Source organism: Colletotrichum aenigma, assembly GCF_013390185.1.
Source record: "Colletotrichum aenigma strain Cg56 chromosome Unknown KSG_Cg56_contig04, whole genome shotgun sequence".
Lineage (NCBI taxonomy): Eukaryota > Fungi > Ascomycota > Sordariomycetes > Glomerellales > Glomerellaceae > Colletotrichum > Colletotrichum aenigma.
Genome location: NW_023500910.1, coordinates 5,740,605 through 5,753,471, shown reverse-complemented (window position 1 = coordinate 5,753,471; position 12,867 = coordinate 5,740,605). Strand labels below are relative to the sequence as shown.

At 51.3% G+C, this 12,867-nt stretch overlaps 5 protein-coding genes across 5 annotated transcripts; 2 read left to right on the top strand and 3 right to left on the bottom strand.

Moving 5' to 3' along the window:
- Positions 1 to 749: 749 nt before the first annotated feature.
- On the bottom strand, positions 750 to 1,997 carry vrtH (FAD-dependent monooxygenase vrtH; the record flags this gene model as incomplete). The annotated part of the gene is made up of 1 exon (XM_037322622.1): positions 750 to 1,997. The coding sequence occupies one exon, from the start codon at positions 1,995 to 1,997 to the stop codon at positions 750 to 752; it is 1,248 nt and encodes a 415-aa protein (XP_037180224.1).
- A 2,244-nt stretch (positions 1,998 to 4,241) lies between these two features.
- BOT5-3 (Acetyltransferase BOT5) lies at positions 4,242 to 4,598 on the bottom strand (the record flags this gene model as incomplete). Its single annotated transcript, XM_037322621.1, has 1 exon — positions 4,242 to 4,598. The coding sequence occupies one exon, from the start codon at positions 4,596 to 4,598 to the stop codon at positions 4,242 to 4,244; it is 357 nt and encodes a 118-aa protein (XP_037180223.1).
- Positions 4,599 to 5,221: 623 nt separating this feature from the next.
- Positions 5,222 to 6,601, top strand: erg6 (Sterol 24-C-methyltransferase; the record flags this gene model as incomplete). The annotated part of the gene is made up of 4 exons (XM_037322620.1): positions 5,222 to 5,463; positions 5,532 to 5,853; positions 5,947 to 6,501; positions 6,596 to 6,601. 4 exons carry the CDS (start codon positions 5,222 to 5,224, stop codon positions 6,599 to 6,601), a joined length of 1,125 nt encoding a protein of 374 aa, XP_037180222.1.
- A 1,709-nt stretch (positions 6,602 to 8,310) lies between these two features.
- On the bottom strand, positions 8,311 to 8,784 carry CGCA056_v007370 (uncharacterized protein; the record flags this gene model as incomplete). Its single annotated transcript, XM_037322619.1, has 2 exons — positions 8,311 to 8,365; positions 8,426 to 8,784. The coding sequence occupies 2 exons, from the start codon at positions 8,782 to 8,784 to the stop codon at positions 8,311 to 8,313; spliced, it is 414 nt and encodes a 137-aa protein (XP_037180221.1).
- A 462-nt stretch (positions 8,785 to 9,246) lies between these two features.
- Positions 9,247 to 12,402, top strand: set5-3 (SET domain-containing protein 5; the record flags this gene model as incomplete). The annotated part of the gene is made up of 4 exons (XM_037322618.1): positions 9,247 to 9,978; positions 10,038 to 10,526; positions 11,902 to 12,071; positions 12,129 to 12,402. 4 exons carry the CDS (start codon positions 9,247 to 9,249, stop codon positions 12,400 to 12,402), a joined length of 1,665 nt encoding a protein of 554 aa, XP_037179258.1.
- Positions 12,403 to 12,867: the final 465 nt, after the last annotated feature.

Genomic DNA, 12,867 nt, shown 5'->3' with positions numbered 1-12,867 from the left:
ATCTTCAAGAAGAAGAGAAATTCGTCGTCATTCAAGTCGCAGGGTGCCCACAAAAGCGGTGGGTTCAAGCCTTCCAAGCGAAAGCGTGACGCCTCTGATACTGAGTACGTTCCATCTCCATCCCTCCTCAAAGAAATTCAACTGACACGAAGGGTGACGCAGTTCGGATTGCAATTCATCGTCGAGAAAGCAGAAGCATGCCAAGACAACTTCTTGAACATACGCTGTACCTCTTAAAACATACACGAAAGATTTGACACACTATGAACAACATATACACACACATTTGGTGAGTCCATATCTGAATCTGCTCATGGTACCGTTACTGATTGATTTCCTTGCCAGCACATCCTGTCTTTCAACATCACCACAACCTACCTCGAACGAGTCCGCGAAAAGGGAATCACATCACTAGGTACATTCTCATGATGCTGGGACATGGATATCGTTTCCAAAACATACCCCGAATTGGCTTGCGCATTCGCTTTATCTGGGAGAATCACCTCATGGCGGTCAATCATCGGCTGAACTCCAATAGCATCTTGATCACAGAAAGGTTTTGGAATGGGAAGTGCATTTGCACTTTGTTTTTAGTTTGCTCTTCGGCCGTCACAACATTAGAAAATGGTTATACCATTTCTGAATAGCCGCATCGCGTCTCGCTCATTTTCCCAGTACCTACGCAAATATGACGATCTAAGCCGATACATTGCACTGGCGCCTTCCAAATGGCATATGCATATCTGATTCTATAGCTGAGCAGCAGGAGCAGTAGCCTTCTTCAACTCCACGTCATCGCGACCAGCTTTCTGCGCATCTAGCAGTGCCCTCCATTCACTCATCGGCCGATGCAACGTCTGGAAATCCTCTCCGTTCTTTTCGTAACTTCCCAACCAGCTCGGATATCTTCCTTCGTAGTACTCCTCCAGTCCCCTCTTCCCATTCAGCACCTCTCCTAACGCCAGCGCATCCTGGATCGCCGCGTTTGCTGCCGTCCCTGCGTGATTGGACCAATCGTGCACCGCATCGCCAATGAAAACAACCTTGTCCGACCGGAGCTTGGCGAGCAGATCGTCTTTCGGAATCAGCAGGCTGACAAGCTGATGCTGAATTGTCCTATCGCCTCTGGCTCGTACGTCTTCGTAGACAGTCCTGAACGGTTTCACAAGGTCCTTCGGCGGCAACGCCTCAATCTCGTCCCAGAACGCCTCGGGCGCACTCCCCTTGTCGAACGACCGGTCCTCGTATCTCACGAACAGCGGATCGTGTCCTTCCTTTCTCCTTCTGGATAAACCCCAAGACACATCGACGTAACCGATCTCAGGGTCCCAGTTAGCGTCATAAATGGTGAGAGCGAGGACCTTTTGATCCCCGAATCCGGGGTACACCGCCGCGTCCTCGATGTGCGGTCTAATCTTCGCATCCCACTTTGCAAGTGAGAAGCGGCATGCGCCATTCACCATAACACCATCCCAGTCCTGCGGGACGCAATGCGGGAGAAGGCGTAAGCGGATGAGTGAGTGCACCCCATCAGCGGCGACCAGGACACTACCTTCAACCACCATCCCATTCTCAAACTCCGCACGCACGCCGGAAGTTGTAGAACTAAATGATCGCAGCTTGCATCCATACTCCACCCTCCCTGCAACATCCCCCATGATAACGCCTCTCAACCTCTCTCTATTTGTCCTGAAGTCCCGCGTACTCGCCCCCTCTTTGAAGCTCGCCGCCGCAAATTTCTCGCCTGTCATTAAGTTGACTAAGAAGGTGTTCGTCTTGCCATTTTTGCGATCCACAGCCACACGAGTAGCAAAGTCGTCTTCCTCTAGGCCGAGGAGCGGAAGGAGCTTCGCGGTGGTGTCTGAGCGGAGAGTAAGACCAAAGCCCTGGTTTTTGAACTGAGCTTGCTGGTCGAAGATACGGAAGGGGATGTCGTGGGAGTGCAGGTAGCGTGCGAGGGTTACGCCGGCCATGCCGGCGCCAATGATGAGAATCATTATCTCAGATAGTCAACGAGACTAGGACAGCTGATGGAAGGAATAGGAAGCCTCTTTGAATATGTAACGTGCGTCTCCCGCCGGAGAGATATTAAATGAATGCTGCAATCATGGAAAGGCGCGGGGTATTGATGCCCTGTTCAAATGACAAGCAAACGATCCTTTTGCATCCTAGCTCTGAGTCAGATTGTTGGTAGACATGATAACATGAAACAAGGTAAGAGGATACAGACATCTGTAACTTCTATTTAATTGGTTTGGTCGGATCACAAGGGCGCGAGTTGAAATGCTTGACGCTGACATGGCGTCAAAATGTGACATGGGTTCTAAGTAGGCCACCTTTTAGCGTCTGACACGAAGTTTTGAGAGCGTTGGCACTTTACGAAAAGGCGTGAGCAGCATACCACTTAGTAAAGTTCGAAGTATCTCGAAATCTGGCCTCGAAATGTAACACATTCTGTAGATTTGTAAAATTCGCCTGGGGATCAACAAAAAGGCGGTGTTCTGAACGTTCGACATAACATGCGATGGCGGCAGATGAAATCGGTTTATGATTCAGAACTTTTTGTTTTGTCGCAACTTCAAAAATGCAGAGTCCTACGACGCGGCGATGTCTTTATCTGGTTGCGACTTTGAATCCACGCAGCTCACCTTCAGCCTGGAAGGCCTCTATTTCTTGCAGATAGGGCATTCCCGCGCTCCACGGAGCGGCTCGGACCGCCTTCGCCATACGGTCGGGGCTGGGTGCCTTTTCTAAGCCGAGTGTCATCCATAGCCCTTGCCCTTCGTTGTTCAAGTATCCTGGCGTGCAAACCGAGGTCACCGCGAGACGAGTTGCACCTTGCATGACCCGCAGGCTCCAGGCGTCTTCAGCATCAGTGCTAGCTTCGATAACGCAGGTGCGGAACGTGCTGGGATTGGAAGCAACAGTGTCTGCTCTGTCGTGCGCTTTCGCAATGATATGGGCAATGTGCCGACTCTGGGCGTCTATGACATGGCCCAGGTTTGCGGCGGACGGACCTTGCGATGCACCGATCCAGAATAAGTTGGGAAACCCGTTCGATGCAACGCCGTGAAGAGTAGTCAGGCCTCGAGTCTCCCACTTCTCCGCCATCGGCCGCCCCTTACGTCCGTAGACCTCCACTCCGGCCCGGGCAGCCGGATCTACAGCCGTCGACGGCGATACATATCCCGTTGCGAGCACAAGGACATCGAGTTTGTACTCAACTCCTTGGACTGCCAGTCCACTTGAGGTTGCCCTCTCGACTCCATGGCCCTCCGTATCCACGAGGTGGACGTGGGGCCTGTTGAATGTCTGAAGGTAGGTGTCGCTGAAAGTGGGCCTCTTACACCAGACCGGGTACCACGGCGTGAGCCTCTCCGACGTGGTTTTGTCTTTGACGATGTCGGAGACACGGTCTCGGGTTCGCTCTATTATCGGCATCGAGCTTCAGGTAATGCGCAATGAGCCCGGGGACCTTTTCAGGACCGATGGAAGCCCATTCAGGGTCGCCGACAACACCGGCATATGCACCCTGTGTTGTCCATTCGTTGTTGAACAGGTCAGGCGAGCCTGGCTGCGCGCTTCTAGCCATGTGGGCGGACATGTTTTCATCTGCTTCTTGTGCTAGCCGGGAGAGTTAGCGATCTCGGTTTCCCAGCCATGAGGCTCCGTTGCCTTTTGACCACAGCTGTAGACGGCAGTTGGAGTAAGCTGGAAGACGTATAACTCTCCAGCCTATTTGGAAAGGAAAGGGACGACCTGAATAGACGCTGCACACGCTTGTACACATCATGAGGTTGAAAACCAAACTTGTCCAATGGATCATTTTCAACCCCTCCTAACAACCGGATCTCATCATCTCTAACCTGGAGTGCCAAGGACCAAGCTTGATCCTTTTGGCCCGAACCATCGATTAGGGTGTGAGGCCTTGTAATAGAGACGAGCGCTGCATCGTGGAATGAGACAAAGTAAGGCCCAGTTGACGCAGGTCTTTGTAGAGATAGTCGGCAAGCTCCTTGGGGCCATCAGTGGGACGCGTCAACGGATGCAATACGTTTGGATCCGCCACGACAGAGGGGGACGTCGATGACTTGGGCAAGTGGCACGCGATCGGGTGTTCAGTCGCACGCATGTCGTAGATAATGTGGGAGAAGACAAGAGCTGGTATCGCGACGCTGCATTGTTTGGGCACATGGTACCGGGCTTCCCTTTTTTCCTGGTCACAAAACAAGTAAGTAAGTCTAAACGTAGCTCTGCAGGCATAAACGGATACTACTGAAAATGAAAAGTGTTCTTACGTTCAGCCTCAGGCGCGCTGTAAGTCTGCACCAGCCATCCTCCCTTGTTACAAGTCTTTCCAAGGCTTGTTGGAGTTTCTCAGGATCAAGAACATCATCAAAGTTCAGCATGAAGTTGACCACGATCTTCCGCAAGATTGGATTGTCGTCAAAATAATGCAGGGGAATAACGTCATCCGACGCGATCCGGTTAGGCGTGTAAGGAGTGCTCTTTGTTCCACATGTTATCGAGTCTGAGTTTGAGCCGTACCAATAATTGCCGCGAAACAAGGCTTCCTGGCTTTCTTGAGCCTTACGCATCAGCGGCACGGGTCGGCCGCAGATGTCAAATTTGGCCGTTCCAACCGGGTGAAGGCCGGGTGGGGGGCAGGAAGACTAGATGGAGCAGCTTGCGCCCGAACATCCCTGGCTTGTCAGTCTTACCTGCTTATGGCATCCACTGGATTCCTCTCAACTTGGCAGTTTGTCAGTTCTAGATTCTTTTCCTTTTTTCTTCTCGGATAGTTCTAGCGTCTGGTGTTGTTGGTTCGACTCGATGGATGATTAATATGGGGCAGGCGAATACGATTACGACTGGATAAGCTGGTAACAGGGGGCCTTGGGAGCACATCCCAAAGTCCCCTGCGGCAGATATACGTACCACGCTTCCTGACAGTCATTCGTATTCGTGTTCCGAACCTGTCTGTCCGACCACAAACAGTCCAGAGCATTCTCCAACCAATCAAGCACCTCAATCGTTAGATTATTCGGTCATGCAGGTACAAATGGGGTCCCTGAAATGTGATGGATGAACTTTTTTGAGATTGGAAGACAAAGGGGTCGTCTTTTCTTTAACTACTGGAGCTCGCCCTTCTCTGACGACCAAGCTATTCCACGAACTTCTTCCTCATCTCATCTTTCAGTATCAGACCTCAGACAACACCATGACGACAAGTAGAGAGCTGATCTCGGCCGAGCAGGTTAAGAAGAACGCCTTCGATCATGCCCTGCATGGAGGCTCCGGCAAGACCCAAGGTGGCATCCGGTCCATGATGGGCAAGGACAACGCCGCGCATGCCGTCGCTGTCGATGAGTACTTCCAACACTGGGATGGCAAGAACGCCGAAGACGAGACGGACGAGATCAGGCAGGCTCGCACAGCAGACTACGCGAGTCTCACCAGACAGTAAGGCTCACCTACAACCACTAGCTCTCAAGCTATCTCGTGAACTGCCAACTAATTTCCTTGTTCAGATATTACAACCTTGCAACAGACCTCTATGAGTATGCCTGGGGTGCCTCATTCCACTTCTGCCGGTTCGCTTACGGCGAGGCGTTCTCTCGCGCCATCGCCCGCCACGAGCACTACCTTGCGCACAACATGGGACTGAAGGGTGGCATGAAGGTTCTTGATGTGGGCTGTGGCGTTGGCGGGCCGGCCCGTGAGATGGTCAAGTTCACCGGTTGCCATGTGACAGGTCTGAACATCAACCAGTACCAAGTACAGCGGGCGACAAACTATGCTGCCAAGGAGGGCCTGTCTCACAAGCTTGACTTTGTTCAAGGCGACTTCATGGTACGTAGCAGCTTGGACCGAGATGGCCCAGGTGGTTTCATCATCCTCCTCCTCAGTGGTTCAGTGATACTAATGAAGGAACTTCGCGTATAGAACATCCCCTTCCCTGATAACTCTTTCGAAGCCGTCTACGCCATCGAAGCCACGGTCCACGCACCGTCATTAGAAGGCGTGTACAAGGAGATCTTCCGCGTTCTAAAGCCTGGCGGTGTGTTCGGTGTCTACGAGTGGCTCATGACCGAGGAGTTCAACAACGACGACCTCGAACACCGTCGCATCCGCCTGCACATCGAAGAGGGCGACGGTATTGCGCAGATGTTCAAGATCTCCGATGGCCTCGCCGCGATCAAGGCAGCTGGATTCGACCTCGAACTTCACCACGACCTTGCAGCATACGACGACGGCCCGGCGCCATGGTACTGGCCCCTGGACAGTGACCTGAGTTACGCCCAAACATTGTGGGATGCGCTGACGGTCCTGAGGATGAACAAGTGGGGTCGAGTGGTCGCGCACAACTTCTTCAGCGTCCTCGAGACTGTCCGTGTCATTCCGGTCGGCACTAGAAAGACGGCGGAGAGTCTGGGCAAAGCGGCTGATGCGCTCGTAGAGGGTGGCAAGAAGAAGTTGTTTACGCCGATGTACCTCATGGTAGGAAGGAAACCTGCTGCCTAAGGTGAATATTGGGGTGCTGTGGAGAAGTGCAGGACCAAGACTGGGCTTTCGTCTTTCTGATAGCCCGTAGAATTAATATTAGCGACGTAATAGATTTCAATGACATATGAGAAAATCTTGAGTTAAGGATGTTTGGGGTACTACTGGTGGTTTGTGTATGGATAGGACGCTGGAGAGAGTTGTACCGGAATCGAATTGCCCCATGAAAAAGAAGGGGACCAAGAGTACCTGTAGATGTTATTCATGCTCGTCTTTCCGTCAGCTAAGAGCCACATAGTTCCGCTGATATAGACGGGTCCCTGTCGATCTAGTTCTGACCCCGTTCTCTCCTGTAAGTGCGTCGTCACCTTGGATCATTTTCCGTCGTTGTTCTAAACGTCAACTGGGACGACAAAGTTCAATCTCGGAAATGCGTTGACTGGGCCTAGAGCCACGTTGGAGAAAGTCGTATGTTCTAGAGAAACCTTCTCCATGTGACGTTCAGCAACGATTGCTGTTTCAGGGAAGATAATCCCGAGCCTGGGTCTCCGAGTCGATTTTAAGGTTGTTGTAGGCGTTTACAACTTCATAATTCACTCCTGTGTGACCAATGGACGCCTGTTTAGGAAGGGTAGCGTAGAGATGAGGTTTCCACTAGCGATTACTGCCCAGTATGATCGCGACATGCGAAAAGGATAAAGAAGGCTCTTGGACGTTTTCCTTCGAAGTTGCAGCTTCGTAAACTTGCCATACTCGCTAAGTTCCACAAGATCCGCTTCAGTAAGCTTTTGAGTAGCGGGAGAGGGGGATGGTCCGGATATTTCCATTACGCTAATGGTTGAACGTTAGCTATGAAGAGTATCCGGAGCGAGGATTTTGAGCTTGTGTCTCTCGGTCGGGCAAACGCATAGTCGTTGGCGGCACAGAACTGCGGGTAAATCTTTGAGCTAGTCTAGCATTGGCTGACCTCTCGGGTTATTTTGTTGACTGGAATTAATCGGAATCACTCAGATCACGCCACATTAGCCTTCCACGAGCAGAAAATGTCCCCGAGAATCCAGAATAAAGAATAGCCATATCCGTCGCATGAAATGCGGACGGACCTAGCGACTAAAGACCTTCACGAAACGGACGAGTTGAGGCTTAGGGGTTAAGCCAGCTGAATTCTAACTGGCGCCATCATTCCAGTCCTCCCTTCTCAGAACGTTCATTATCGTGGATTAATGATGAGAGTGAACTATGCCTGGTAAAGTTGATGGAACGCATGCTATCGCCGCAGATACGATATCATCCCACTACTCCTAGTATACCACGCTACAAGAAATGCGCTGGGGCTGCGTCCAATCAGATGCTCTCATAGATGGGTGACACTTCGTTGTACCACTCACGATTTCCATTACTTGAGGGGGGTACAGAAGCTGGATATCATTTGTATGGTAGCTCAATAGTGCGTAGTGTGAGTTGCAATGTGCAACATCAGTTCCTGCTTCAAGATGTGATATGAGAGCCCAACTTCCAATTTGACTATGTTAGGGGGCAAATGCATAGAATGTGAGAAACACCCACGTGCCTGAAAAGCTTCATGATATGAGGCCCACACGCAAAACACAGAACTTGGAAATTTTCTCAGACATGTTCTGATTGAAAGCGAGTGTCCATGAGTAATGACAGCATCTAGTCCTAAAAGCCGACAAATTTATGCGCTCCAGGATTTCTCAGCCATCCAATTCCGCTGCCTCGGGTGTTTCTCCGTTCATTCACGGATGACTGCCGAGCCTAGGAGACACCCACTTTCAGGGCCAGACATCAACCATCCCACTCCATCGCGTTTTTCTCGAGAACCCGGGGGCGCTGGATCCCCCTAAAGCATGTCCAGTTAGCACATATTCCCATTGAAAGATCGTAAAACACAAAGGCTTACGCAAATTCCTCTTCCTCGACATCCCGTCTCCCATTCTTCCGGTTCGGACGCGTGCGTGAAGGCCGGTTCTTGTTCGGAACCGATTCCATGATCGGATCTCCTCCGCCACCCCGCCCGCCTCCGCCGCCACGCCCACCCCCGCGGCCCCCCCTGCCTCTGAACATGCCCATCATGAGGGGTGGCGCCGGATTCAGCATCGGAGGAGCCATCGGCACTCCAAATCCCCCACCGCCCATCACTCCGCCGACGGCCATGATCGGGTGCCCGTTGCGGCCCCTGGGCGGAGAGCAATCGCTGCACATGCCGGCGTTCTGTGCAAGAGCCGCCGTGGGGAGCAATAGAAGGATGAGGGTACGCATTTCGAGTGTAGCAAGTAAGTTAAGATCACCGGTGTTGCCTTGGGCTATTGAGTAAATTCTTTTGAAGATGCTGTGCTGTTCTTTGTTTAAATAACTACTCACTACCTAAAAACAAACCCTAGCCACGATGGTATTCCTACCGGTTTTTATGAGGTTGAATTAGGAAATTACAAACCGAGAGGCTATGCGAAAGGTTCAACTGAAAGTCAGCTGTTGAAGGCGTGTAGCAGAGTTTGGTCCGGATACGTGATAATCGAAAAGAGTTCCGCAAGGTATGTTTACTAAACCCCGCAGAGAGCATTCAATAGGCCGTAAACATCCCGAACTTCTGAGGGGATATCTACTCCCCTTCCTCAAATCGAGTCTGGAACTCAGGCTTTCCCAACTTTCCCACAGGCCAACGACGCAATGCCATCGTGCTCCTAGCATCTTTTTAGCCTCCACTCTTGATCTCCCCCAAAAATGCATCCAAAGGTAGCTCTCAGCGCGTTGATCTACACTAGACTAGCGTTCTGTTTTGATCTGTCTACCCTTTACACGCCTATACGCGGTCACAGTGCCAACACACTCGTACTCAATGTCAACGACACTGCGCTGTGCCTTCTCACTCACGGACGACCCGAAATCTATCTTTCCACGCCCCAGAACACTACCTTGTCTAACCAAGGGTCCACATGCATCTGGTCAGACAACCACTCAAAGCAATACTGCATCTTCGCAGACCCGCAATTGGATAACGGAAAGGGAATCACCGTGATAACAACCCCCGAGCGCATCCTCCACATCGCCAAATTCATCGCCACAGTGTCAGATCACCACCTCAGCCTCACCCATGAATCGTTATTCAGAACCTCACCGAGCGGAAGCAAAGGCCGTGGCATATTCGCAACCAAACACATTCCCGCAGGCAGCCTCATCACCGAGGAGACACCAATCATATTTCTGGACCGCAACTGGGCCGAAGACATCTCGTCCGAGGAAGTGCGAACATCACTTCAGGCCTTGGCTATCGAGAAGCTACCAAAAGCCACACGACAGACGGTCGACGAGCTTTACATCGGAACTTTCACGAAGAGCCTGAAACAGAAGATCTGGACGAACGGGTACGGCGTCTCCGGCGGACCCGTAGAGGACTGGCCGGGGTTGGAAGATGAAGCGGACCTCGGCATGATTGCGGTCCACGCAAACATATCCGTGAGTTCCCAAGGCGCATGGATCGTATCAATAATCTTGATTAACTGACAGCACGGCAGAAAATCAACCACAGCTGCCGCTCCAACGCAGCATCCCAGTGGGACTGGGACTTGCTCGCACACAGGCTGTGGGCAGTCCGCGACATCGCCGCTGGCGAGGAGATTACCATATCCTACTTCGACCCCATTCAGACCCTGCGAGAACGACAACACTATTCAACAGACGCGCTCGGCTTCAAATGCGCTTGTAGCCACTGCCAAGCCCCTTCCAAGTTTGCAGAGCTATCTGACGACCGCGTCAACGAGATTCACCTACTACAAGGGTACCTAGAAACTCGCGAAATCGCCCCGGCCGAGCCCACTGCAATGGCCGAGCTGCTAGTCAACCTATACAAGCAGGAGGGATTGGACTCTTACCTTTGCAAGGCATACGCCATCGCGGCGCGCGAGTGGAATGGCGCGGGGTACGAGTACCAAGCACGCTCATGGGCCTATCAAAGTGTCAAGGCCGGCCTCGTGGCTGGTTCAGGAACGGGAATGGAAGAGTATGTAAGGGACATGGAGTCGTTGCTTGATGGGGCAAGAAAGCATTGGTCCTGGCAATATCGCCTACACTTGTAGGGAAAGGTCAAACGTGCATCGCACCCTTTTGTATCAGCCATTGTTGTCTAGGTGTTTCCTCCTTTCAATTCGCAAACCGATTTCTCAGTTGCGGTAATAATAGTTTACATTGACAACATGAAGTAATGCCAGGATAGCGAGTATGCGGGTGCTTTAGCTGTCAAGGGGCTCGCGATCCACTTCAATATGCCATCAACGCAGGCCCGCTCAGCGCCCACCCCAGGGCAATCATTTAAGTTTAAGCTTCTTGACTTGACCCGATTAAATGATTAAACTTCATAAATTTACTCGTCTGGTGGTGGGCGCTGGGTCTGGTTGGTCATGATGTTAAGCTTTGTCGTTGCTTCGATCGGTTGATGTGACGGCCGTCTGCGTGTCGAAAACTCATCAGAGGGCAGCTCATGCCAGGGACTAGTAGTCTAACTGCCCTCTGTACAAGACCAAGACGCGGCTGAAACGTTAGGTTCATTAGTGCCTTGAACGATCGCAGAACGGCATGAACATTAAGCTTCGGACTTCAGCGACATGGTAGCTTTTTCAGCTAGTGAAATATCATGTGTTGGTCTCTGTTCGTTCCGAAATGTCCACATGCTTGTCGCCGTTCCAGTTCCAAAAGTCGAATGGCAGACATTCACGGAGTTGCAGGCTTGTATCCTGCAATTCTCTTTATCTCATTCTATGATGGAAGCTTTGCCGCTGCGAAATGGAATGATCATATCAAGGGAGACGCCGGTCTCGAAATGGGACAAGATGCATCTCGATGCGCCTCCGGCTGCATGAACTTCTTGAGCGTTTCCATGCAAATTCGCGCTTATAGAGTCTTGTGACCAGTGAATTGCGAATTAGCTAGAAACGCGAGGCCATTCCGGACCATCTACCCAGAAAACCTGCAGCTGCCAGAGTTCAGCTCAGGAAAAGACTGATCGCCAACAGATCATTCATAGGTCCTCACCAAGCCTTCTTCATCGGCGGTTCTCTAATCGAATTCACGCAATATCTCTATCTTAGTTACATTATTTTCAGTTTTGCTGGTCATCATGCCCCTAGGTCTAATTCGTATCTTACCGTGGCATCAACTGCCATTGACATTGTTGTGACGCCCGGATGAACCGACCACAATGCCATCGAAAACTCAATAATTGCTTCCGCTGTGAAAGACAGTAGACTGATACCAATCAACTCTTCGCTTATTGCCCCCACGAGACGGCGAGCCGCCGACCCGGTGTCAGTTTGGTCAGCCGTAGGCACATTTACAATTGGGCTCGCGGGGTTGGAGACTGGTGTCATTCTCACAACCGGACAGGCGGCATCAGCGGCTCCCGGTATCACGCTCGGTGGCTCATGGGGCTACGGTCAAGACAGGACTGTACTTTGTCCCGTTGCGCCATCGTGCGAACATTACATCTTTCGCATGAGCATCACGGCTCAGTCTGGAGTTCGGGCTTTGCGAGTGAACTATCTCTTTGCGCAAGAGTGAGTCAATATTCGCTAGGTCAAAGTCAAGGTATGGTGCGCTAACACATTCCAAAGCGGTCGTCGATTCCAGCTTGATGCAGCGCAGCTACTGATATCGGGTAATAGCCCGGTGCCGGAGAGCGTGGTGGTCGCTAAGCGTGATCCGCGAATGAAGCCGGGCGTGCCAAACGCGCAGCTTGGATTGTCTTGCAAGATAACAAGTGGAGTTTCCAGCTTCAATGTTGCGCTGCAGTCGGGAAAACATGAATCGACTTTTATTGTGTGCGACAGGGGCGACAGCGCTGGAGACTCGGCCGTGCTGTTCAACGTGGAGGGGATATCGGTTTGAGATTTGCTGTTCGGGCAGGGTAATGCTTACATTGATAATTATTCGGTTGCATCAATTCCATTACTTTCTTCACTTTTAGTGTAGAACAATTATGAATGGTTTCGATCGTCTTTATCGTCAAGATTACCATCACCTTCGTCGTTCTCCATGTTGTGCGCGTTGCTAGCGTATGATACCATTTGTCTGGATAGTCAAGATTTCCAGCCTGACAGCAATATGAATAAGGCAGTTATCCATGATCAGTGGATCAGTTTCAGTTTACCATAGCTTGGTCCCATACAGCCCACGTTCTTGGATTAGAAGGACGAGATGAGTTCAATTAAAATTCAGCTGCATTTCCTGCCCCCCTTGTTGGTGACAAGAAAACTTTTGACTACAGAAGATGGTTGGTGATTTATATCCTTAAATCTCTCGCACAACACAGTCATGTGGAGCTTGTGAATAGGCTAAGCTCTGCGAGAAGCC